The following is a 27,777-nucleotide window of genomic DNA, read 5'->3' on the forward strand; positions in this document are numbered from 1 at the left end:
CTTTGCACAAAGCCCTTGCTCCCATGGAGCAAGCAACTTCATCCTTGGCTGTTCAATGACATATGGAGGGCTTGAGGGGGTTTTTATCATTGTGATATGTAAATCAAATGGTTAAAAAGATTTTCACAGAATTGAAAATATTTCAGCAATGAGAAACTGTGAAAAATGTGAAAGGACACTACTTCCTCTGTAAGTTTCATTTCAGATAGCAGGATTGGGCCATGCATGGCATGATGCTTCCTGCCCAGAGACATCATCCTGTATGCATAAGGGCACGGCGGTCTGTGGGCATGCTGAATATTACAGTCTCAACACCTTGAAAGCAACATGTTCTCTGAATTTGGGTACTGTATTTACAAAAAAAAAAAAAATGCAATTACCCTGTGGTAAAGTGCTTTAGGGTCAGAGTGCTGCAATGCAAAGAGAGCAAAGGGGAAAATTCTCTCACCCAGATGTGGGTATGTAAACATAATTTAAACTAAGTATACACGTTTACATACAATGCATCCACTGTTTACGGTGATTTTAAAACACCATATGTAATGAAAATTATGTAAATATTTAGAAAAATATCTTATCCTGGGTAAGGTATATACCACACTTAATATTTCAATAAGGGCACATGCAGTGCTTGTATGGCAGTGCCAAAAGTAACATTTTGAAAAATGGCCCTTCGGTAAAACTGTCAGGCACAGAGTGTTGAGTCCAGGTAGCCGCCAACAGAAACCTTTGGGAGGATGTCACTGCGAGAGGTGGACCAATGCCGGGTTCTCTATCTGGATTAACCAGAGAACTTGTAAAAAATTTAACATCAGCACAGTATTTATTTGGCTTCCTAGTCAGTAATCTGCTGGACTGCCAACAGCTATTTTGATCCCTTTCCCGTCTGGGCAAGGCAGTTTCACTTGTATAAAACAGACGGGCAGGTGCCCTTAAATCTGTCCTTAAAGGGCTCTTGGCCGAGGCTGAGTGATCCGCGCAGTACCTCCGCGCCACTGCCCCGCTCCGGCCCCGCCGCTGGGCGGGAGGAGACGCCCCTGCGCCGCGCCGCTCTCGCAGTATTTGCCGGTTACCTGTAAATCACAGACCGCCGAATCCTGAAAGCCCGAGCGCTCCTTAACAACGCGTAAATAATGGAGGACGGGCAGGATGAATGAGTGCGGCGGGCGGAGAGCGGGCTGAGCTCTGACGGATCGAGGGCGCCAAAGAGGTGAGGGGCAAGAAGGTTTGGGTGAGAAATCATTAGCTTTAAAGCACACCTCGGAGCTGACCGTGCTCGGGGGACAGGGGGAAGGAGGGTTGCCCACCCGAGGGCTTCACCGGGGCACTACCAGTGTGTAGGGGGGGCCTCCCGGACTGCCCGCAACGCCCCCACCCCCGCAAAACAGCTGAAAAAAACAAGAGCGGGGGGAACCTTTTATTGTTACTGTGGTTGTTCCCGGCGTCCCTGCCCGCCTCCCCGCCGGCGCTCCGCGGTGCCAGGATTTCCCTGCAGCCCGCCCTCCCCGCCCGCAGCGCCGCCGGCAGCGCCGCCTCCCGCGGCAGCCGCTCGCCGCCCGCGGCCCCGCGCCGCGCCCCCGGCACACGGGGCGCCGCTGCCCGCGCACTGACAGACGCTCGCAGGTGCCGCGCTCGGCCCGAGTCGCGGAGGGGCGGCCCTGCTGCCCTCCCGGCTCCGCAGCGGCGGGAGGGAGATAGCTCGGGAGGGAGGAGCGGCGCGGGAGCAGCGGCAGCGCCGTAAGTCGGGGAGCGGGGCGCGGAGCGGGAGGGCCGCCGCCGCCGGGCTGCGCGACCGGGACGCGGCGCTGCCTCTCCTGACCTGCGGGGCGGCGGCGGGGCCACTGCGCGCCCGCTCGGGGGCTGGGAGGGAGGCTATGCATTTCGGGGTAACCAGAGAAAGTACCTATTAATGATCGTGTTTGGCTGAGCTCAGGAGGTTCATGCCCGAGCTATCGCTTAGAAGGACTCGGGGTGTTTCTACATCACTGAAATTCCGAGCTGAAATTCGCCCCTGTATCGGTTTAAATTTCCATCCCAGTGTATTTTGGCATACCTGATTTTATGCCCTTGCTTTGGAGGCAAGAAGGCATACCCAGCCTACACCCCCCCGAAACAGGCTGCGCCCCTTTTTGTGCGGTGTGTCCCCTTGCGCCGCGCCTTCCTGCGTGGGGCTGAGAATAACCGTGCGCTTGAGTGCGCTGCTCCCTGCCCGCCTGGGGCTGCACCGAGGGCAAGCTCTGCGCTGGGGCAAGTCGGTACCCGGTGTGATGCTGGTTGTCGAGCTAAGAGTTCAAGTCGGGAAGTCAAATTTGAGAATTTGGGTTGGGCTGCTGATGAAGAAATGCGGTCTGCAGATTAATAGAAAGGACTTGATTTATTTTCAGTTGAAATTTAAAAGAGACCAAAATAGAGGAAGCAATTAATTTAGGACTTGCGTCACTGTAGATTGTTGCTATGTTTTAAAAATAGGAAGAAGGCTTATTATGAAATGTTTAATGCAACAAATATGATCTTGATCTCTTACTTTCCTTTGAAAAATATCTGGGGGTGAGGCAAGGACTCATGCGTGGATCATTAATTTCAGTTATATATAGGTTGTAAGGATGTAACATTGTTCAGGAAAATGTAGATGAAAAAAATCAGACGGTTTAAGGCATGAAAATCTAAAGCTGAACAATTCTTTAGATACACACTACCAGAAATCTTATAATCCATGTGCCATGGCTCAGATGTTTAGAGGAATGACAGAGATACCAAAAAAGGCATCATGATACTCAGCGCAATTCTAGAAGCAGAATTTTCTCGTTCCCTACAGAAAAGGAAAGCACATTTCTGGAAGCAAGAAGTGACAGATGTGGCATCTTGGCAGCTGGCTAAACATAAAAGCATGTATCAGCAGGTGATTACTGTTGCAAGGATTTATTTTTAAAGTGTCTTGTACTGAAAGGTTTCAGCCTGTTTTAGCATTAGCAGTAAGATTTAGTTGCACTCTGTGGTGTGTTACAAATAGCCTTTCAGCAGAAACATTCAGAAAAGCAAGAGAAAACTCCTATGTTCGAGGCACTCTTTGTTAAACATTTGTTTTGCATTACAGCATGCGAAGGAGAGGAGGTGAGCAGGTTCTTTGGTCGGTATGATAGTACAGAAGGGAATGATTTTTCCTGGCCTCCGCATAAGCCAGCGGTATCTGGGAAGGAAACAATAGGGCCTATATTCTCCTTAGATTAAAGGTAATCACAGTTAACTCTTGTCTGGGCAGCACCTTGTATATCCACGGAGGTAAAAACCAGGCTGCAGAAACTACCTCTGCCCCTCTTCTCTGATTGGTAAAGCCAGCCTGAATCACCAGGAGGTGGCCTGGGTGAATTTCAGAAAAGAAAGAGATGGATATCACCTAAGAGGCAGCCCTGAGCCACTCTTTCCCTGAGGCAGCGGCAGCGTGGGTCTGCACCATCCCTGTTTGCCTGCTGTGGCTAGATGTCACATTGACTTAAAAGAGGCATCTAAAACTGTTCCAAACCACTTGTATCAGCTTTACTGTAACCAACAAAAGCCACAGTTCATGGCAGAACATGCTTTGCTCTCAGCTTTTCATAATTAGGGAGGCTGCTTTGATTTATAGTCTTCTGACCTAGATGGCTTCTTCTAGAAGAAATTCTGGTCCTCTGCCCAAGTTTTGCCAAATAGTTAGGGGAAGAAAAGGGAACTTGCATTTTAAAAAAATTCTTTCTGCCATGCAGAATTTATTGTCAGTTTCTCCTTTACTTCTTGCCAGTGAGACCATGTATGTCCCAGTGGCTTAGCAATGCTCTCTGACCAGTTCTTCCTCTTCTTCCTCACCCTAGTTAACAGAATTGCTGTGGATCAGGTCACCTGATGCCTGTTTGGCCTTTCATAATGATGTAAACCACCACAGGCTTTTACCCTCCTCCCTGCAATTTTTACTTTTTGGAAACAAACAAATAAAACCATCTTTTTTGGTGTTTTTTTTTTCTTTTCCCCTCTTATGATCGCATCAGAGTAAATATATTTTCTCAAGACCTGAACCATCTCATGAAGAACTCTCCCTCCCCCAGTGATTAAACTGAACTAATTGGGTGGTCTGTACCTAAAAGCCACGGTATCTCCATGGGTGCAGTGCTTGTAGGGAAGGCAGTTGGCTGAAGCTGTTGTTTGTTTGTGGGATAGCAAGGTGAATTTCCCTAACAACCTGAAGTCTGAATTTAAACGAGGATGTGGGAAGAATTGTGTTCAGCTGTTGGGTAGAGGACTGTTTTTCAATGGTTTCCTCTTGCTAAGAAGCAGACGGGTTAGTAGGCAGTGAAAGCGGCTCGGGGTGCTAAGGGATGTGTCTGGGTGGAGTGTGATAACAGAGTTCTGGCTCTTCTGCCGAGTTCAGTACATCCTGTGTGAAGCAGGATGACAGAAAAAGGTGCAACAACTCATGAGCTCAAGTAAAGCTTATGCTGAAGAAGAGACATGCTTCCAGTGAGTGTTAAAATTTCTAGTTGACATTCATGCAGATAAGCATTGCTTACAATATTTTACAGTGTTCTGTATTTACACTCATAATTGACATTCCTAATGTTATTGAGCAACAATGTTGATCCAGCATGATGACTGCTGGGAAGGTGAGTCTGATGGGAGCAGCTGGAACTGGCTGACAAGACTAACTTCCTCATAGTTCAGGGGTTAAATCAAGACCCAGTAAAGCCTTAGAAAGCACACTGCCAAGATAAAATGGGATGATTACAAGAGGACAAAGTTGGCCAGGGTGACAAGATGTATTTTTACCTTTACTTAGTTTCATTGATATTTGTGGAATAAATAGTCAAATATAGAAACAAATATTTGTCTTATGGTTTTACCACTAGACAAGTCTGCAGGAGCACAGCTAGTCAATAATCTTGGTAAGCAACTGAGATTTTTCTTTTGAGAGGCTAGTGAATGCTGAATGTATTTTACTCCTTTTTGTGCTGTGCTTTTGTTTTTTAAAGAGGAAAGGTAAGCCATTTGCAGGCCATTTACCGGCTGAGCCTACAGCCAAGTAGCACTTTTAGTGCCTAAAACTCTGAAAATGTGAGAGTCGTTTTTGAATGCTCATACTAAATTGTATCGTCATGATCTTGGTAGGTTTCAATGCAAGACCATTTTACTGAAATGTATATATAGCACAAGTAATTTGAATTACAGTTATTCTTATCTTTGAAATTAGCGAGTCTTGCAATACTCTTAAAACTTGATGACCTAGTATCTCATGAATGCCAGGGAGCCACATTAAGGTTTCAACCCCCACTATGTGTGGTAAAGCAACAACATACAACTTAACTATGTAAATGTTGTGTTCATGCTGTTTTTACTTGCATGGAATAATAGAGAAAAGCTCACCAAATCTGATACACTGCTTTGATTTCTATCAGAAAGGTCGACGGGGAGCATGTTAGATAAGAAATTAAATGGACTGATACTGTGAGTTTTTGTGCTGGGTCTCATTCTGAATGAGTTAAGTGAACTTTTCTATGATTACATGTAAACAGCAGCTGACCTTCTGTAGAGAGACAAGAGCTGATGACAAGCTGAGACTAGGTATGACTTGCTTAATCAGGTCTGCAAGCTTGTTTAGGTACATTTACATGGCAATTAATTTTTTTAAGGCATCTGTAAGAACTTTCTAAAAATAAATACTACTTCATATCTTTGCTTGGAAGATCTAAAATGTAGGGCTTGGTGTATTTTTTTTATCCCTTTGAAATACCAGGTGTTTCAAGTCCCTTTCTCACTATTTTGCTGTAGAAACTTTATATGTATCTGAGGATTTGTGTTGTGCCTAAAACAAAGGAAACAGGTGTTGAGTCTTCATTCCAAATGTGGGGCTTTTTGCTTTATGAATATTAGCCACTAGCATAAAAATAGTAAATAAAAGCAAACTGTTAGTCTGAAATTTCCTTTTTTCCCTCCCTGCTAAGAAATCTATACATTATAACATTCAAGTCAAGCAAACCCAAAACTCTAAAGCCTGTTTTTCTGGTAAAAGCAAGTATCCATAAGTTGGCAAAAGCCTGTAAAAATGGTGATGCATATATAAGTGCATTAAGGTCACGTTATTTTTCATAGTTCTCTTGCCTTACATAGTATGTGGGGTGAATTAGGTGAGACATAGGAAAAAAGGAAGATCTGTTTGAAATTCTGGGCTAAAGCTGAAGCCCCTGCTCTGTCATAGTTGTTTTGCGTGGTGCAGATGATGAAGGAATCCAATGATTCCACAAATAATACAATCTTGGGATTTTCTAACTTTGTGTTCTTTGAGTTTGTAACCTTAGTGCTCTACATATGGTATTTCTAATTATGGGGTTCGTAATTCTCAGTGATACTCTGCAAGGAAGATCAAAGGTGCTTTGCTGCTACCACAGTCAGCATCTCTGAAGCCTTTCTGCAGAGAGCTGGTGAAACCAGCTCCCTAGCCAGCAGAGCTCTCAGTCACCATCATCACCAGGAGAAATCCTAATCCCTGTAAGAGTATGAATAATAAATCTTAATTAAGAAGAGGCTAATGTTTTCTTATTTTTTTGTAGTTGTTTTTGGATTATTTGATAAACTATCTTTTGGGAACTAAAGCATTGTTTCAGTTTGGTTAAAATATGTTTCCAGAGGATGGTTAGATTAGTACTCTCATGTTCAGATTTCAAATGATAGCCTAATCAGTTGGAGTTTTATGAGGTCCACGTGATTTGAAGCATTAATATGACTCATTGATTCTTTGAGAGTACATGTTTCTGTAACCACGAAGAATAAAAACAAAAGCATCCTTGAAACTGGAAGTTGCACATGCCACAGTGAGGGTGAAGAGAAAAGAAGGTGCAGATTCTGCCTTTTGTAATGCCATGTAAAGGCCAGCCATGCCATTTCTCCCCAGCACTGTGGTCCTTGCCAAGGCACTTTTCTTTGGCTTTTCCATGATTTGTCTCTATTCACTGGAGGATGGTTTGTGGCTGTGTAGTCTTTGGTGTTTCCCTTTGAAGGATACGTTGCTCCTAGAAATAATGTTAGGGGTTGGCCCAATTTAAGGAAGGTTTGAACAGTAGAAGAACTACATTGTGAGTGAAAGAGGGACAAGGAAGGAGTAGTGCCATGAATTGTCCTGCAGGTCAGATGCAGCTCAGTGTTTCTGCTCTGGATACCATAGATTACTGCTCTTGATCAAGTTTAGGCAGATTCTTTGCTTGCTCATGGCTCCTGTAGCAGATGACCTTGGAATAATAACCATGGTTCATAGGAGGGTAAGATGTAATGCATCTGGGGGTCTCTTCTGTTTGATTCTTTGCAAACCAGATGGGAATATAGAAGTGAAGAATGGAGTAGCATGTCCATGCATAGGCTGTATATATGGCATACAGGATTGTACTTTGCTTCAGTCCAAACAGTTGGAGTGAAAAGGTGAAATAGGAGGAAGGTGATGCTCACAGCAGCTACAATTCTGTTGGTATTCCTTGCCCCAAAAGACACAACAGGTGAAGAACTGTCTTCTGTGAGATGTTATTGCTGTCATTTTATGTGTGTGTAATTCTTAATATACTACATACCTGGCTTGTGGTTAGGGGTGTGATGCTGCAGTAGTACAAATTTGTAGTAATTCACTTCTCACTTTGGTCATGCTGCCTAGAAGGCAGGAGTGGCATCTAGTCAGTTTGATGAAAGACTTAAATGCAAAGGTTTGCTCATTACTTTTAGCATTTCTGCTTAACCTGTTTCTTATTAGTAACAGCAAAATAATCAGTGGCACACAGAAATCCTCAAGACTGAATGGAAAATCTGTTGTTGGGAACAAAGATAGTGGACTGAGCAGACCAGTAATTTGTATGGCTGCTGCTCTGTTTTGCATGTCCCTCCCCACTTGCCTGCTGTGATTTTGGTGGAAAGAGAGGCTGTGTTTCTTCTGGTTTTCTCTTCGTGTACCTTCATGCAGTATGAATACCCATCTCAGCCTCTGGAGTCTTTCAGATAAGATCCCCTGAGGTCAGCAGCAAGGACAACAAAGTAATCCATTTGATAGCAGTGGACTGTACAGCTCTCTTAAAAATGCATGCTTCTGGTCCCCAAGAAAAAAGTTATAATAGCAAGAGTCCAAGAAGGTTATTAATCTGTAGGAGTTCCTAAAGGAATTTGTGAGGACAAAAATAAAACCTGCCTCTCCAAATGGAAGCGCTGAACAATCATGCAATTTATGCTGTGGGCAGTTTTCACGTTTTTGTCTGAGAATTAATTTCACTGTTAGTTGCAGTAGTTATTTTGCCTTGAGAGTACAACCTGCCTCTACCTTGGCAGAGAAATAAAAATTGTAAATAAGGTATTTTGTGGCATGGTATAACATTTTGACTACTGGGAGATGCTCTGACAGCTGTATAGGAGGAAGTGACAGAATTGTTATCTAATGAAGCAACAACAGAGAAATTGGAGGTTTTTTGACATTGCCTTTGGTATGAACAGTATATCCATTCAAGTGTACATCTTTAAGTGTATCCAAATAATCTCTGAAAATACAAATATATAATCTGCATATAACTGAAAAATCTGCAAGGAAAGAAGCAGGCTTCAATCGCAGATGAGCAGTCTAAACATGCAAATTACTCCTGTTGCTGAATTCCAACCAATTTTCCTGCATCAAGCCTGTCTAAATGTCTTCCTTGCATCTGTGAATAAACCTTAATTCCTTCCCCACATCCACTGTCCTCCATCTCCTGGTTCCACATCCCTGGTTTTTATGCAGAGGTTCTATCACTGATCTGAATTTGGGTTGATGGCTATTCCTGCCAGCTGAGTTGTTTGTGGGGATAGAGCAATGTAAGCAATGAGGGCTAATATTTTCAATAGACTGGATTTCAGAAGATCCTAGGTGTCAGACACGAAAGCTACTGAATCTTGTAAAAAATTACACACTTTAACACCTTGACATTGCCTGTCCTGCTAATTCAGAATGACAGGAAAAGACACATTTAAAAGTACAGAAGTGCCAGATCCTGTTAGCAATGTTGTGGATTTTGATGGTTTGTATCTGTAGAAGTAAAGGACCTTATGATACAGCTGGGGAATAGAATTAGATCATTTTGTTTTATCTCATTAGAGAAACAGTTTAAAAACTTTGGTTAAAATTCTCCCACCTCCTATTCCTCCCAATAAACACATACAGATGGCTGCAGAAGAGGACAGAAAATGTTGAATGGCAGTGCCAGAAATTGATAAACAACTCTGAAAATAAGCCTTAAAATGGAAGCTTTCAAGACAGCTGAAGTGTAGGTGGACGTGTTAAAAAGGCATCAGCTGAGAAATTGTGTGTATTCTTTCTGTAATAAAACTGGTATCTGTAGAAGTAGGAGCAGCTGTTTGTGTGTGTGGGTACATTTAAGATCCATGACTGAAATGGTACCAGATGATTTTTCAGGTGTTCTGATTCAGTGTGTTCTTTCAATCCATCTGCTGAGGTAGCTGGTAGTAGTTATTGGGCTTTCCAAATTTCAAAGTTTGTCATTTTGGGATAAGTATCCTGAAAGTACAAATATGGTCCTAAAGTCAAGTTTTGCAGTAGTAACAGTACACAGGAGATGTGACTTGAAAAGAAGTTAGAGTTGTACTTTCAAATTCAAGAACTGTGTGATTTTTTTTTTTTTTTGAGTAAAAGTGAATGAAGCCACATAGAATATTTTTAGTTGTGTTTTTCTTCAAAACTGGGTATCCGTAGTTGGACATGGATTCCACTTGATCATGGATCTTAGATACCCCTCTTGGACATTGTACTTCAAAACAAACAGGAAAAACTTAACATTTTAAAGAGGCCTAAGTTGCTGTGAAATGGGTGCCCTTCTGCTTGCACAGTGTCAAAGGAGGAACAGCTTTTAAAGCTTGCAAGATCTCAAACTGTTGATGGCAATTTGACAGGATAGAATTTATTTGGTTCTCCATGCAGGATTTGAAGTAATGTCCAAAACAGAGATCTACTAATTTTTTTTTCTATTTTGTGCTGAAAGATGAGAACTTTACAAACACAACAGTTTTGATGAGAAGTCTATTCTGATAACTACCAGGAGATTTGTCCTTTCAACCTTCATAATCATCTTGATGGCCAAAGAAACAAAATCTGTGGGCAGAAATGCTCTAAAAATGTAGTGTGGCGTTACTGAGATAAAAATACTGTTCCAAATACTTGATTCTTAAGAGAAATGCCATGAATTTAGGGAAGAATACTGTTCATATCTTGAATGATAAAAGTCAGACCAGACCACTGGGAACTTGATTATGACAAGCTGTAGGCCTTTCCTGAATCATTATCCAGTTCTGTGTCAGTATGACTCCTGGCTCTCCCTGAATTGTTTGAATTAAACAATAGTAATTTCTTAAAAAACAAACAAAAAATTAACAAATATTCAAATAACAGAGAATCTACCATAAGCCTGAGTAAATTGTTCTTGCTGTTCCAAAAATGTATGTTTCCTTTGTAATTGCTTTGACTAGCTTCAGTCTAGCAAACTGAAGCTAAATAGTTGGACTTTATGATCTTAAAGGTGTTTTCCAACCTTAATGTTTCTATCCTTCTATGAAATGTAAGTGATAATGTCAGTCTTGTGGCTCTCCTGGAACTTTCTTTTGTTTCATGAATCCTCTTGGAATTGTGGCTACAGGAACTGGACATGATGATAGCCAAATACAGAAATACTGAATCTTTCCTTTCAGTGCCCTCGCATGCAGCAGGGAATTGCACTAGCCCCTTATGACTACAGTTCAAGAGGATGAGGTTCAGCCTGGTTAACTCTTCTGACCTCTTATTTCTGTTTCTGAGCACAGTCTTCCTTCCTGAAACTGTGGCCTTTGTGATTTAGTCTTCCATTTTAAACTTGAGTGCATGATTTGGGCTGCTGTTAAAACTCAAGTGGCTTGCCTGGGGTTCAGATACCAGCTTGAGGTGGTTTAACCTGACAGGAAACTGAACAGCACACAGCTGCTTGCCCACTCCTTCCCCACCCAGTGGGATTTGGAGAGAATTAAGGGAAAAAAGGTAAAATTCATAGGTTGAGATAAAGACAATTTAATAGGACAGAAAAGGAATGGATAATCATAAAACAATTCAAATGTACAAAACAAGGGATGCACAGTGCAATTGCTCACCACCTGCTGACCAGTGCCCAGCCAATTCCTGAGCAGTGGCCTGTGGCCACCTTTCCCCTGGTTTGTATCCTGACCATGATACCATATGCTGTGGGACATCCCTTTGGACAGTGAGGGTCAGCTGTCCTGGCCATGTCACCTCTCAGCTTCTCCCCAGCCTTCTCACTGCTGGGGTGGAGTAAGAAGCTGAAAAGGCAGTGACTTTGTGTAAGCACTGCTTAGAAACATCTGAACCATCAGTGTTATCAACATTATTCTCACTCTAAATCTAAAACACAGCACAACACTGTACCAGCTACCAGGATAAAAATTAACTCTATCCTAGCTGAAATCAGGACACAGTTGATCAAGGCCACTCTATCCCTCAATTTCATTATCTACCTGTTGATTTTTCCCTTTGATTCTAAGTGTTCCAGTACAGATCATCTTAGGGTAGTTTTCAAACTGAAATGGATCAATTCAAGGCAAAGAGTTTAAAGAGCACTCACTGGTTATGCAGGCTTCAAGTCTTGCTGAGCAGAAAGCCCACACGACTCCAAATGCCCTTAGAAAAAAAGCTACAATTTTTCTTTTTATCATTAGTCTGACTTGGGAGTGGCAGTACCTTTTAGGGCCTGCAAATGGAGAGAAACTCCTATGACATCAGGCATGTTAATCTGCTGTGTAAGAACTCATAATTTACCTAAGATCCTGTGACAGCATAAAAAAGAATATTTGTGATTTTCAGTGGATGTACTGGGCTAAAAGAAGACCTGTATATATATTGCAAGTTGTCCTTCCACTGAGATGTACCAGTTTTGTATCTTGTAATCGATTTAATAAAACAAGAGTTTTGATTCTGATCTAGTTTGCAGTATAGCCTCCAAGAATTACACTGATTCAATTACTGTTGAAGGAGAAAAGATGTAAACTAGTGACTCAAAAAGTTGTTATCTTAGTTGTTTTCAAAGCTATCAGCAAAGTGTTTGACCCAGGAGCACATGGGTATTTCTGGGTACATAGGAAATTACAGAAAGTGGAAAGCTCAAGAAGAATATTTTGGTGTCTGATAAAACAAGTGAAAAAATTTTCTGTATCTTCTGGATAAGAAAGGTAACTAGCAAGAGGTATTAAGGGAGTTTTATTATTTATTAGCCTTAATCAAGTTCTAAAACAGCACTCAGTTTGTCTGTTGGATAATAAGTCACTGGGAACATAAAAGTCCAAATGCAAGTCAGGTTAAGAGTCTCTGGATTTTTCAGGTATTCGTGATTTTTTGCTTTTAAAGTTGAGATTTTGCTTTAAGAAGTAATGCTTTTTCAGCCTCTTGGCGCCCTGAGTGAAATTGCCTGACTTGTTTCAGACAATTTGAAACACTCACTTTGGGAGGTGTGAACTCAATCACAGCCATTAATCTGGGAACCTGGTGACTATAAAAAGTTAACTGCTTTCCTGCAAGCTGCTAATGTGTTGTACTTGGAGAGTTTTAGTTTACTGACTAGGTGCAGATTTTTTTCTTTCATTGTGTTTGTGCCTTTTTCCTTTCCCACGATAAATTGTCTCTTCCCATTTTTGTCCTTTCAAGTGAATGGGTTATGGTCTCTCCAGGAATAGAAGAAGTTTAACAGCAGTATATCCGTGGCTGGATTTTTATTTAAGAAGATATATATTTAATTTTAATTATTGTGGGATGAACCCTATTTTGTGCTGTGTTCTGAGGGAACAAACAAAAGAACAACAAAATCCCATTTTGCTCAAGGATGTGGTTTAACTTGGTTTAACTTAGGAAGCCTATGACTATAGCAACAGGGGTGTTGCTGAACTACTTTTTACATTGGTCTAAGTAGCTGTTGGTGAACTATTTAATACTTTCCTCCAGTAAGGATTTCCTTGGGCTCCAAGGAAGAAGCCCAGGTATGCTGCCCACTGCTTCAGCAGCCAGAAGGAGCATACCTCTGGTGAATCCAGGTTAGCAGGCATGTGCACAGGGAAAGAAAGAATGCCCCTTGGGTGATAATCTTCCTTTTAGAAGTTACTGTACATACCTTTTGATGGAACTGTGTTTGAGTCTTTTGCTTATGGTTTTTCTCTTCCTTTCCAAGGGAGCTATATCCAGAGAGCCTGTGGAACAGGCCCTACGTTATCCAATAATTTCTTTTGGTCCAGTACTGAAGCAGCAACACTGAGATGTTGATGCCCTATTTGAATGCAAGTTCCCTCTTAAACTTCTCAAGTACAGTGTCTCTGCTGTTGTGTAATTCAGGGAGTTATAGTTTGTTCCTTGCCTTTGTTTCCACAGATGCTATCTCTGTTAAAAGAACCATATGGACAAGAGAAGAGAGGCCTACACTGTGCCTTAAATGAATGCAATCCTAATGCATTGTTACACTATTATATGTTGTGGGGTTTTTTTGCCGGGTATGGTTTAGATGTGAGCCCAGGACGAGGAAATTTACTTCAGTTTTTCTTCCTTTGCCTGCAGTAAGAAAATCAGGAATACCTGTCCACTTATGTAGGTGGCTTGGTTTCTGACCATCTTTACACTGCTTTTGTTTTCTGAGTTAGTGTTGCAGTGTTTCTTTTGTTATTGTTGTGTTTTATTTTGCTTGATTTCCCTTCTCCCCCAGCAGAAGTTTTTGTCAGCACTGTAGCTGTGTTGCCCTGGACTCTAAAACATGTCATCTTTTCTTAAATTTTTAAAGATGGTAAACCACACTAAGTAATGTAGTGCTTCTCCCATGTCTTGAATTTTGACTCCCTGGAGCTTGAAAGAACCATTAGAAATTTGCTTTAAATAGCCTGCAGTAAAGGTAGCATTTCATCTTACCTACTTATTAGAGGATTAAGTAAATAAATATGCCCTTTACATGGGAAAGTAGGTCCCAGAATTGTTCTTTTTTTTTCTGCCTACACACCACTGCTTTCCATACCGGTTGTATGTATTGGTACACTAAGAACTTGCAGCATGTGGTAACAGCTTGTTCTTGGTCAATACCGAGGTGCATCCATGCCCAAAGGGATTGCTACACCTCATTTCTGTGCTGCTAGAGTCGTATGAACAAGATGAACAGAGCTTTAACAGTCCAGCAGCAAGTGTCACAATGCAATATAAAGCCCTGGTACATGTGTGAGTGCTCCATTTCAGAACCAGCTTCTCTCAACTCTGAAGTAATTACTGCAACCTGGATAAAGTATAGACTCAGTACACTTAGCTGGTATTGGTTTAGTCAGACCTAAACATAACTTTTGCCTTGTGCAACACTTTGCTTCTCCCATCTCTGTTTAATGTGAGGGGCAAAAGGGTAAGATTGCTAAACGGTGAGCTGAGGCATTGCTAAAAAGACAGTTGTTAAATTTGGGTTGAATTTGGTTGTCAGATACCTGGTAGAGGTCTCTTCAGTATCCTGAGAGTGGAATGCCACTGCTGATCAGTCTTAAATCTATGGACAGTGATTTTGACAATGGATTATGTATGTGATGTTCACCTTCAGAATCTCTCTCCCCTTTGATCTCCCTTGTTGGAAGTACCATAAGGAACACAGTAACTGGTGCTGAGGAGCATGTTTAGCACTTACTTGGCATTTGTAAAGGAGTGAGAGGGACCTGCAAACATAGGCTCCTAGCTCTGCTTCTGAGGTAGGAGGAAGGGAAAGGAGTTGTCTGGTTAACTTGATGATCTTAAAGGTCTTTTCCAGCCTGAATGATTCTATGATTCTATCTGGCCTGTGAGGGCTGCAGAGAGGTGCAGCTGGGTGTTGGCATCTGTTACTTAATGTCTAGCCTAGTTTCTGTTGAAATATCTGATTAATTTGGGGGTTTTCATTAATGTGGGTTTTGGAACAAATTAAATGTGACCGAGGTCCCAACAAGGATCTGAAATCTGTTTTCTGCTGAAGAAGTCTATATACAAATGAAGAGCAATTTGCATCATTAAGCATACGCTTCACTCAGGATGCTCAACAGGGGAGCACTGAGACAGAAATTGCCTCGTGCAGTGCTTTCCTTATAAGGTGGGAGACACTTCAACCCAATTCGTGCTTTGTCCCATCTGTATGTTCTTTTACAGCCTTTTTGGAGAGGTGGTAGGTGTTTTACGGCAGTCTGAGTTCGGCGTGATCCTCTCTCCAAAAGGTCCTTGCATTTTGCATTTCTTTAGATACTAACTAGCGACTAGACATTCTCCTCCTTCTCCCCAGGCATCCTCCCAAGGATTTACAGTATTTTAAAGGTGTGCGAGAGGGTTGGTTCGGGTAGGAGAACTCATCATAAAGGTTGTAACTTGTTTCTTGCAACAAAGACAAGTTGCTTTGCTCGATGTTGCGCCACTGTGTTTGTCAGTGTCGATTTATGTCAGGCTTTAAATAGGATGCTCTGCAATGAGTTTGTTTTCTGGTAGTTTGTAATCCTTTCAGGCCAGCTAACATTAACGAGCGGCAGCATTGCTGTGGCTGGCTTTCTTTTGATCATGCACAGCCCTAGTCAGGAAATGGGTGAGGAGCATGAGTCATGATTACATTACCCTAATGTGACTGCCCACTAGAAGTTTTCCTTTTGCCGCCAATACGCCTTCCCTTGACACTACTTTTGAAAACAAAACGTCCATTTTGGGGCACTTTGAAATATTGACCTTTGAACAGAGAGATTTATGTTCTCTTGCAGTCTCAAGGCAAAGCTCTAAGCAGGAGCCCCTGCAGAGAGCTGAGAGAAAACGAATGTCTGCAAAACACTTTTCCAGAAGTTCGCAAAGACAGGACTTAACTTGCAGTACACTGGGTCTGCTTGGATCCCACATGCTTCCCTGACCCATTTACTTATCCTCTTATGTTGCCTGCACATGCACGCTCCAAGTCCAGTCTGTACAAGGGCTGTCATCTCATTCACCATTTGGCTTAAGCTTTGTCTTAGATTTGTACTTATCTTTTGAAATATGGCTACAATAATGGGAAGATAGGTGCTGAGTGCTGGCTGATGTAAACCCTGAGTGTTGAGAAGGTGGCTTTAGTGGGATTTGAGACAACAATATTTTGGACAGTTTAATTAACTACGTGGGATTTAGAGTTTGAAAGAAATATCAGCTGCTAATCAGTAAACTAGCTTTACCACCGAATTGCCACTGTGCACTCTGGATATTCAGACAGTACACCTCTGTACTAGTGCTGGGTATATGAATTTCTTTCAAATTAGAGTCATTTGCTCTGACCGGTTTTAAGAGCAGTATGTGAAATACAACTATTGGCACAAAGTGTGAATTCACCCTGATACTACTTGATATATTCCAGAAAAAAGGACATCTGATCAGTTGAGTACAAAGCAACTCAAGGCAGAGAACCAAATGTCTTGAGAGAAAGTGGGGACCCCTTCACTGCTGTCCAGTGTGGTGCATCCCTGTGAGTTGGGGCACGTTGCAGGTGTCACTGACATGCTGCAGAGCAGCACCAGAATATGACATGTCTTCCAGTTGTCACTTATTCTTCCAGATTCTTACCTCTGCTCAAATGGTGCCTCCAAATAGTGGAGTTCTTTTGTTAGAAGTAGAGTATAAACTCACTGTGAAGATGTAATTTCTGGGTTTTCCCTTTTGTTTCATATAAGGGTGATAAACCTTAGCTGTACTAACAATATACTTGAAACTGCATGTAGATAATAAAATTTTAGAAGCCCTATTTGCTGTGTGATTTCAGCCCCATTTTTTAAAGGGGGCATGAGTTGGACCAAAAAAGTAATTCAGTGAGGATTTTTTTTAATCTATTGAAGCATTTCCTTTTTCCCATCTACCCCAATGCCATCAACTTAGCTCTCATCTTGATGACCATTCAACTCTCTGAAGGAGGCAGAACTGCAACAGAGCACAAGATTCATCCTTCTTTTGTGTAATTAAAAAAATAAGTCCTGTGCAACTTTGGATTTTTCTGTATCTATATATCTCAACCTCATTGTTAGTCTTTGCTTATAGAGGGCTCTCTGGCTTTCAAGTTTGTTTTAAAACTAGTTTATCAGCCACTTAAAGATGGTCAATACTTATTTAAACACTCTGAAAAATGAATAATAGAACTGGTGATTGTGATATGCCTATGTCACTTCTGTGTTTTAAGGAGATGATAAGGAGTATTTGACTTAGAGATGAAGCATATTTAAGAATTGGAGGTCAGGAGTTCAGAGTAGGGTTTTGTGGGTTTGGTGGTTGGGTTGTTGGGTTTTTTTTCTTGAAACCTTGCAGGATACTTATATTTTAGGTTGCCTTTTGTCAGTAGCTTAGCAATTATGGAAATTTTAAACTAAGCGTCTTTTCCAAGAATAGTATGAATATATTAAATAAAGTTAGAAAAACTTAATTTCAGTATGACAGCAGTCTTGGGAACCCTAAGGCAGAAACAAGTGGAGCTACAAAGCCATTTTTGCATCAGGAGTGCATAAAGTCTAGATGTAATTCCTTGGACGCTTTTCCTTGCAGGAGAGATGGTTAAGGATTCCTCAGCCCTTCTGCCCCAACTCCTTGCTTTCTAAGAGTGGTGTCTCAAGAGATAGCTTAGCTAATGAAAGGACTTTTACAGCAGAGAGAAGCAGTCTCACACCAAGCCTAGTGATTTTAGACTTCTTTCCTAGTTAGTTTTCACCTTGTTGTGTGCTGAACTGGCCTGTAAGGGGTCAAATGTGTGCACACGGTAGGGGGAAGGAGAGAATGCCTTTCTGACAGCAAGTTATATTGGGCTTGAACTCTCTTGAAGCACTGCCATCGGGCAGCTGCAGCTGTTGCTAAGCCCGTCCTGTAAAGTGAGTCAGTGGAGAGGACTGCGGCTGTGACCAGTTTGAAGTGTGACTGGTAGATCTGTCTGCCTGTGAAGGCTACAAGGAACTGCGGTGCAGAACCAGGAACCAGCAATGAGCAGTGAGGAATCCAAGGTGGGAACTTCTTAAACCGGCTTTGAGAGCAGAGTTGGGCTGTGGAACTATACCCTCTGTGTCAAAAGAGAAAGCCATCTATGCTAACCTGCTCAGAATCACAAAGGGTGTGGAGTGTGGATTCCTAATCCACTTAAACTGATCTGAGTGCTGGCTGACATGGCAGGGGACAGTTGAGATTTCAACCAGAGCAGTTTGCCAGCTTTTAGGTGGCACATCGGCTAGGGTTGTAGGGGTCATTCTTTTGTCCCATTTCATGTTTTTCCCTGTAGCTGAAGAGAACTGATGGACAAGTTTTTAAGCCTTTTAAGCCACCAGTCCATCTGGTGGCTTATGGGTTTATGGTACCCAGCTATTTGCTCATCTGGTGTGTGACTCTGTAGGAGGAGATGTGTGACAGTGCTTGAGCGTGCAGTCTGTTTGACATAGCACAACCTCACCATCGCTGGCTGCATTATTAACGTGCTCTGCTGCACCTTGTACTGACATGCACCTCTGCCTAAATCTGCATGGGCTTGTGCTCATCCAGTTTTTGGAAGCCAATGAAATATATGGTATTAAATCTGTATGTATGAATGTACCAGCCAGCAAAGCTAAGGAGAAGGTAGTGAAAAGGGACCTGTTTCCATGAACAACAGAATACAGTGAGCTCATTAAATCCTTTTCTCTGGAGAAGAGGAGAAAAGAAAGGAAGGTTTTTATTGTTCTAGAAAAGATGCTAACTTTTCAAAGCTGAAAGTAAGCTGTGATTCAAACCTGCTGAAAAGTAAAAAAGAAAAAACTTGATAAAAAAGAGTTATTAATTAATATTCTAACGAGTGGTTGTAAGCACAGTTGCAAAACCAGACTGTGTAAGGCATTTATTTTCTTATTGCATCACAACCAGATTTTAAAAATGTTAGTCCTCTACAGTGTTAACAAAGCATGTATTAAAAATATTTAGAATCTCAGAGTAAATGTCAAAAATAAGTCAACATCAAAGAGGGGTGTATTGCTACTGATACAATACAGAGATTTATTTATATGGTATGGGTTGCATAGTATTTTTATGAGCATCTTGCAAATAAGTACAAAATTGTTGTAGTACAAATTTGCAGGTGATGGATATTGGTGAAGTATATTGGTGAGGGAGACAGAGAAAGCTCAACTATTTATTGATTTGCAGCTTGAGCACATTGAAATAAAATGTTTCTCTTTCTGAAGTATGGCATTGCTTTTTATCCTGTAGAATGTAAATCCAGTTTATTTGCTGGAGAATGATAATTTGGAAAGCTTTTTAGCTTTCCTCCCCCCAAGGAAAGGAGTAGAGTCTTACTGGACAAACAGTGTAATATGAGCGCTGCCACTGGCTGTTCTGCCAAAATTTGTTTATTAAATTAATAATTTGTATATTGATCCTAAAAAAAACTAAATTGAGATGCCCACTCTGAACTAATAAAAGGCAAGGATAACAAATTCTACTTTTTCCAGTATAGTTTATTTTGCCTGGAGAACTTGTTTTTATTATACCAGCACAAGAATTATTAAATGGTTTGTAATATAATTCTACCCTGTAAATACAGGAAAATTCCTGTTGTAAGAGGGTGAGAATCAGAGCAGAAGTATGATCTTGTTTATAAACAAGGCAGTGATGCTGGGAAGAAGTGATTTTTATCTTCATATATGCTGTTAGGAAGAATTTTATTGAAATATTGTCATTAATTCTGATCTGCTTGGAAGACAATGTTGAAAAATTGGAGGTGGTTCAAAAGAGAGAGAGAGAGACACCAGAAGGCTTAAAATTATTCCCCCACTATCACCACATGAGGAATTCCCCCTGTTCACTTTGTTCAAAAATGATGACTGAGAAACAACTTGGTTAGTGTTCAAGTACCTTAACAAGGATGAAGGTTTCTGGTTGATAAAGGGAATTTGTTATCTCAGACTGATAAAGAACAAAATAATAACTGGAGACTGAGGCCAGTTGCTCAAATTAGACCTCTTTTTTTTTTTTTTTCCCTTCCCTCCAAATCAGCTTTGCTCTCCTTTGTTTCTTTTTCCTACAAGCTAAATACTTAAATAGATCAAATACTTCATTAATTTCCATATAATATATGAGTACTTTAATGGTTTAAAATTAGTTGAAAGTGTTCCCTGGTTTGGTTAACATGATTTACACAAGGTTGATCTGTTTGAAAGAGTGCTGAGCAGGGTAGCAAGAGTTAAATGAGATATAATATACAATATAATAATACAATAATTACAAATCAAAAACTTGTTTTTCCTTTGTTTGTAAATCTAGGTTTTAGGGAGAGGGGGGAAAGAGGAAGCTGCTGGAGAAATGGAAGATATCTAGAGAGAAAGGCACTGTATGCAGCCTGTCCCTGTCTGTGCTTACACTTAGTGGCAATTAATCCTTCTTCGAGTGGACAGCTCACAGCTAGTGTACTATTTGTCTTTGATTTAGGGGGAAAAAAATTGTTTTGTGACAAGGGAAGTCAAATTATGTGCTTATGTGATTTTTTTTGCCTTTTAAAAAAAGTTGGTTTTTTTTTTTTTATCCACAGCTAAAATAGATAAAATAATTTATTCTATTAATCAGGACCCAGATTGGAACAGGGAATAATTTAGGTGCATATTCTCTGACAACTGACCTCTGTGAAGTAAATTAATGGATGCAGTCTGCATGTATGGGGAATTTTAAGAGAAGGGTGGACAAATACCTTCACAGCTGGCATATGGCATCTCTGTCTTTTTAGGGCAATGTAGAAATGAATCAACTGCAACATAGAGTCAGGTCTTCTCTTGACCTGTGCTTCTGTAGCTGTGGAAATTATTTGGGATTTTTTTCCTTCATTTTCTAAATAGTATATGTGATGGCACAATGAAATAGGTAAGACTTGATCGAGGAGAGTCAGTTGAGTGCAGTTGAGAAAATTAGTTGAACTGAAGTGCGTTTAGCCTGATTGTTTTTATAAAGTAATTAAATCTGTAGCTTTAATCAGGAAGGTGCCAATTCTTTGGTGAAAGGAGAAGCAAAGGAGCTAAGGACTTCTAACTTGATCAACGGAAGTTGACTTTAATACAGATGAATTCGAAGGCTCTGCCTCTTACAAACAATGTAAATTTAGATAAACAATCTGGAGGGAGAAGTGTTAGCACCTGATGTGGGTTAAGCTACTTAGAAGGTAGTGGCTTTATAAGTGGAGAGCTGGTGGTCTGGTCTAGAAGTGGACAGACTTGTGGCCTCTTGTCTTCAGAGCCTGATAAGGTTGATAAGGACACCTGAGTCCCCAGAAACATAAAAGGTAAGCTCTGTGGTGCATCATCTGATGCTTTCCTTGTACCTGAGGACTTGGTTAACTGGGAGTGTATTTCACTAGCATTCAGGAATTGTGACTGCATTACTTCAGGCCCCTGTTATAAAACCAGTAAAAATGTGTTTTACACTTGATGCTGTTTTAGACATAGTGAAAGTAATTGACCAGGATGTTCTTAAGAGTTTGTTTGTACTGCTGAAAGCTGCTGATATCTAAAACCCAAAATGAAGCCCTAAGGTCTAATTCTTCTATGCTTGCAGATACTTCATCATGTAGAAAAGTTGCAGCTGCTTGTTGCATAGTTTTGTCTGTCTTTGGTTATGTTGCTGTGCTTTCACTTGCCTATTTAGATGATGTACAGACTCAGTTTTCTCTTATTGACTTGCTCCACTAGGTAATTAATTTATATTTTAAATTATGCTTTGGAAAGGCCTTTCTCTGAGTTTCACATGCTTCTAGTCAGTGATGTGTAAGGCAGAGCCTTTGCCAGGGATTGCCCTGGAGAAAGCCCAGAGGCTTTCCAGCACACACAGTCACTTCTGGCTCTGCTCTGTGGAAATGTGATTTTCTTTCTCTAATTTCTTTGCTGAAGGATCTAGGTTTCTAGGGATGTGTGCACAAATAAAAGTTTGCACCTTGACCCTTATTTGTCTCTGGCTTTGCAAGCTTAGCTGTTGAGATATTTGCTGATAGTCTGTTTTTTTAAAATGGACCGTGTAATAAGCTAAGGCATCCATGGAAAACTTTGAGCTGTGTGGAAGGTGATGATTGCTAAGTGGACAGAAGGCAGATTGAGAAGCACCTCTAAAAATATTGGTCTTTGTTACCAAGCAAAATACTTATCTGAGAGTGTGAAGTGGTAGGAATGAAAATGAGCAAGTGCTACAGCCATACTAAAACTTTAATTTTCACTGGGCTGAAATTCCTCTGGTTTGGCTCATGCTTGGATCTTGTTAGGAGAGGGGATATCTTTTCAACTGGAATGAAAACCCTTTCATGTTGTTTTTCTCTTAAATTAAGGTCTTCCACTGTAGGCTGGCAGTCCAGGATTGCAGACTTCTGGTTTTCTGGTAATTTCTCACTCAGCTTTCCAATTTAGCTATACAATCACTTGATTACTGAGCTGAAATTAGTCAAAACAAGAAACCTTTTTAGCAGTAAGATCTGAAAAAGGTCTCATTTTAAGACAAGGAGAAATTTATTGTGTAGCCTGACATCAAGACTGGGTTGTGTTGTGTCCCTTCCATTAGCCCATGTGCCCTTGAGATTCCATTAAATCTTGTTGAGTGCAGGTGTTGAGGTGTTGGAGTGAAAATTTTGTGGACTGATTTTTGTCTTCTAGGATTTGAGCTGGAAGCTTAGTCTTGTTAGGTTTTTCTTCATTTGCCAAAGTCTGATTTATAGATTTTTTTTTTCTTACTAGAAGAATATATATGTGTGTGTGTATAGATATGCTATATGTTAATTATTTATATGGATTATTCCTTATTTAATTGCAAATTAAGTATGAATAAAAATAGTATTGTAGATTTAGTGAATACATCCAGATTTATTTGTTTAAAGTATCTAAAAATCTGCACTCCTTTAGGTAGTAGTTGACAAAGCAGATAGGTATGCAGAAACAAAATACAGTTGCTCTGAAGCTGTGTTATGTTGTACATGGAAGGCCTGTCCATTGAGAAGGGAGCCCTTTTCTTTTATTTAAAAGGTGCAGTTTGCAGATTTCCAGTACTGTGGGTACTGAAATCTGCAGTAAGAGTAGCGTTTGTTTTCAGAAGAGAAAATGCACAAAGCATGTAATTGTGAAATTTCTTCTCTTCAAATGTAAAGCCTCTTGCACTGGCCAAATGGAAGGCAAGGCCTTCACAATTAAAGGGAGTGCTGTATAGAGAGGGTTTAGAATTCTTGATAGTGGAGTCTCTTGCAGCATCATCTCAGGTAGTGTGGTTTTACACTGCCCCTTACTGGGGTTGTCTCGTAGTGCAAGAACTAAAGGAGATTTGGATCTCCAAAGTCTGTGCTGCTTTCAGAGTTTTTGTATTTTTTCCCCCTGAGTTATGAGCTAAATAAAATAGAATGCTTTTCTTGTATGTTAAAATGGCCTATTTATACCTAGGAGTTATTTTACATTTTCTTTTTAATGTTTCCTGATGTTCAGATGTTTCATTGTGTCCTTCAAGTTTTTTTTAAACCTCCCTGTGGAATTTGGTGATAATGATTTTTGATACAGATCCTAAGTGGTGGGAGCCTTGAAAGCTTTGAATGAACTACCATTTATCTTTCATTTTTAAACTAGTGACCAACAGGCATGGCTTTGGACCACATTGTCATTACATTGTCATTAATTCAAATTAAAAGACCTTAAAGAATGAGAAATTAAAATCAGAGGGAGTTTGGCCTGTTATTTCTAGGAAGTGAGATAGAGCTGAGACCCTTAGATAACTGTAAAACAACCTCACCATTCATCTTTGATAATAGTCTTCTCTGTAGAGTTGAGGACATTTTGTTTAGTTAAATGGGTTGCTTGGGCAGAGTGATAAATGGGGGGAAACAATGCAGTGAATTTTAGACCTTAAAACTGCAGGGTTGATTTGACTGATCAGTTCTGTTCCTATTCCAGGTGGCACATGCAGAGATCTTACTCAGGAATTACTTTTGTATCTTGCAGTACTGCCATGGAGTAATGTGAATCTCCTAGTATATTGTAGATCCTAATGAATTACCATTTTGTTGTGTAGGAGAAAGCTTTGAAGTGCTTTTAATTGATTGATGCAATCAATTGTATTTTCAAAATTGATCTTAAAAGTATAAAATGCCCTCATAAATTGAAGGCCGGGCAATCATATTTATAAGGCTTTCCTGTTTCATCTTCCCCAACATCAAATTATTGACCTTCTTTTGTATTTCAGCTTTAACATGTTTACATCTGATATATTTTGTGGGGGAGGGCTCTTCAACATCATCAAAGTGCAGTAGATACCTGGTGGGAATCAAAAAAACCAAAGCACTGAGCTGACTAGACTCCCAGCTTCCCTTGTGATGCACAGTTAAGTACCCAACTGTAGGAACTAATTACTGTGGTTAAAGGATTTGTTAAAATGCATAAATGCTTCTTGACAACCTGGGTGTGTAGCCATACAGTGCTAAGTTTTAGACCTGGTGATTTGTACTGGGCTTAATTTGGTGAGGGAAAGACCCTGCCAGGGCATAAGTAAAAGGCAGCAAAAGTAGCCCTTGTTACAGCCAGCTCCCTCCTCTTATGATATAGAACAGTCTTGCTGTGTAAAAGCTGTAATCTCCTTTGCACAGTGGGGGTGATGATGGACATAGGGTGACGGATTTGTAGCTGAGTATTCTAATGAGAGAGAGGGATCTGTGGTGCATGGACTTAATAGAAGAATGTATAAAAATGTCCAGGAGAAAAAATGTGTTAATATTGAGAGTGTCCAAGAGTTAGGAACTGACACTATAAGGAAGAAATATGCCATTAAAGTATTAAAAAAGAGTGTTTTTCAATAGCTTTTTGACTTAATGGCCTGTTAGCACTTGTTATCTCTATCAGACCTTTCGAAGACCACATTCTAGTAGGACAACATGGTTTGCAGAGACTGTTAAAATTGGTTGCACAGAGCAACTCTAAATCACTGTGGCCTTGTGGTCTGCATAATTCATGAGCTAGTCTATAACTAGTTGCTATGAAGAATTCATGTAGCCTAAAGAGTATAGTCACAAGAACCAGTCTCCTTTAAAGCATGTGAGTTTGGATGTTTGCAACAAATTGTAAAGACCTGGAAGAGCTCTTTTTTCTAGTTCCTAAAGCTATCTATTTAAATGGGCACAATTACTGGAAATGTTACAGTTTGTGAGTGTTCCAGCACTAATTGGAAGTATCTGAATGGTAATCTGATTACCAGTTATGTAAATTGAGGGCGTCTACTCCGTATCTAAAACAGTTTTCTGAATGACTGTCAGTCTTCCTGGATCTACCAAAAACGTCATGTCGTTGAATGTTATAAATGTGTTTCTTCATGTGTTCTTAAAGGTCAGCATTTTGAATGCCACAATAAGGAGAGGAAAGATTGAGATAGTGATATTTATCAAATGAATTGTGCTCAGCAACTGTGTCTAAAAAGTCTGACTTCAAAAAAAAGCTATGGAGTCAGAGAAAGGTTAGGTGGCCCTTGTTAATCTGAACTCTTTTATCCTGCCTAATGAAGGGAAGCAACATCATAAAGCAAATCTGTAGGCTGGAACTGTCAGTACCATTACTAATTTTGGGGTTTGGTTAAAAACAAGACTGAATGAACCATGAAAAGTTAATGATAACCTTATTTTGTATCCCATGCAGGTTTTCTCAAGTGGAAGAAGTAGCAGAGCATTTGGTTGGTACCTGACCCCAAAACCTGTGCTCCACCTTGCAAAGAGCTGATGTGGGAGTCATTTACCTTCACATACTCCACAGTTCTCTGCATCAGAAGAATAAGAGTTTGTGTGCAAGGGTGGTTCAAGATGACGATGTAACATTGCTAACACTGAAGGTCTCCTGAGAAGAACTGGCTTTGTAAGAGGCTTCTCCTTTCCTTTTTTTTTTTTTTTTAACTACTTCTCTCAGAAACTACAAGCAAGATGCCAGCCAAGACACCCATCTACTTGAAAGCTGCTAACAATAAGAAAGGAAAGAAATTCAAACTAAGGGATATCTTATCTCCTGATATGATCAGTCCTCCACTTGGAGATTTTCGTCATACCATACACATTGGAAAAGAGGGACAGCATGATGTTTTCGGAGACATCTCATTTTTGCAGGGCAACTATGAGCTGTTGCCTGGAAATGAAGGTGAAACCAGAGTTAGCCAGTCTGGTATCCACAATGAATTCTTAAGGGCAAACAGCACTTCTGAATCCATGTTTACAGAAACTCCATCACCAGTGCTCAAAAATGCTATTTCCCTTCCTGCCATTGGGGGTTCTCAAGCCCTTACATTGCCTTTATTGTCACCAGTGACATTTAATTCAAAGCAAGAATCCATCAGGTCATCCAGAAATCCTAGGCTTAGCTGTGAGCCAGTAATAGAAGAAAAACTGCAGGAGAAAGGTAAAGAGATGGAGGATGAAGAAACGTACAAAGATGACATATGGGGGCAAAATGGTTCTTCTTCACATTTTACCAACGGTAGCGACAGTCACTCATCCAGCTTTTCTGAACGATGCACGGATTGGCAAACAGTGGATTTACTGGATGACAGTCGGCTTTCATGTGAACTAACCAAGACAAAGTCAGAAGAATCCCTTTCAGATCTTGCAGGCTCCCTTCTCTCATTACAACTTGACTTGGGGCCCTCACTTTTGGATGAGGTCCTCAATGTAATGGACAAGAATAAATCTTAGAACTGGTACTCCCTTGCTTCTTCATAAGTGATTCACTTAAAAAGACCACAGTTCAAAAGCAGATGCTTAAAAATCAGCTGTATTTGCAGTTGTACGATGAGTTTTCTAAAAATATTCTTAAAATACTATTTTTTTACCTATTGTTTTTCATGATTTTTATTACACTAAATTCTCATATCAGGAAGGCAAATTTTAATAATCAGTTTCAGCAAATACAAAATGTTTTTAAGTACCAGTATTAATGATCAGAAACTTAAGAAACAGTGTTTGAGGATGATACTGATTGTGATATTCGCTTAGTTCACTTCTACAGGCTTCTGAACATGTGAGAGTCTCTTAATGTCAGAAAGGAGACTTATACTAATTATTCACTTTTATAAGTTATTACAATATCACTTTACGTGTAGGCCTCTTTCTAGAACCTTGTGTTTGAGGGTTTTATAGTGTTTTTCTTCATTTTCCATAGTACCATTTCTGTTATAAATTCACCATAACTACTTTCTTGGTCTTATACTACAGCTCTGAATTCAGTTGTGAACAGTTTGAAGGCTTTTTTGGCTTGAATAACCTGGTCCAGAGTCTCAGTTGCTTTAAATGAGTATGCACAAATTTACACATGTTGAGGCTTGGGCCTGACATTGTATATGAAATGTTATGTTGTAAACAGGTGACACATGCAAGATATTATGGTTAAATTATTTTAAAAGTTGAAATATATTTTCTGTGTGCATATTGGCTTTTTACTGCAGAGCCTACACATACAGTATCTCATCAAAATACTTGCTTGGCATTATTGGTGCTCTTCTGAAAATTGTATATTTGTGTGTTTGAAGAGAAATATGTATTAATAGTCCTTGCTTTTTTCTTCATTTATTTCCACAACATGCTTAAACTTGCAAGTGGTTATTTTACTTTTTGAAGAAGGCACTGGTTATTCACAATGCTAGTGATGTGTGCAGCAGCAGCCAATGTTTGCAAAATGTGGATCCTTCAATACAGTACCTACATGGATTGCATAAATACCTTGTGCAATACAATAAAAACCCCTTTAAATTGC

General features: G+C 40.3%; 1 protein-coding gene across 2 annotated transcripts; it reads left to right on the plus strand.

Moving 5' to 3' along the window:
• Positions 1–1,063: 1,063 nt before the first annotated feature.
• Positions 1,064–27,777, plus strand: CDC42EP3 (CDC42 effector protein 3). 2 transcript variants are annotated; one of them, XM_066547896.1, is made up of 2 exons: positions 1,064–1,210; positions 25,681–27,777. In XM_066547896.1, the coding sequence occupies exon 2, from the start codon at positions 25,959–25,961 to the stop codon at positions 26,718–26,720; it is 762 nt and encodes a 253-aa protein (XP_066403993.1). In that variant the 5' UTR covers positions 1,064–1,210; positions 25,681–25,958; the 3' UTR covers positions 26,721–27,777. The 2 variants fall into 2 exon arrangements, with proteins under 2 accessions (XP_066403993.1, XP_066403992.1); XM_066547895.1 differs by lacking the exon at positions 1,064–1,210 and adding an exon at positions 1,572–1,737.

Source organism: Molothrus aeneus, chromosome 3, assembly GCF_037042795.1.
Source record: "Molothrus aeneus isolate 106 chromosome 3, BPBGC_Maene_1.0, whole genome shotgun sequence".
NCBI lineage: Eukaryota > Metazoa > Chordata > Aves > Passeriformes > Icteridae > Molothrus > Molothrus aeneus.

What these genes read in the sequence shown, in the direction of transcription:
- CDC42EP3 (XM_066547896.1), top strand. Translation starts at nt 25,959, where the DNA reads ATGCCAGCCAAGACACCCATCTACTTGAAAGCTGCTAACAATAAGAAA.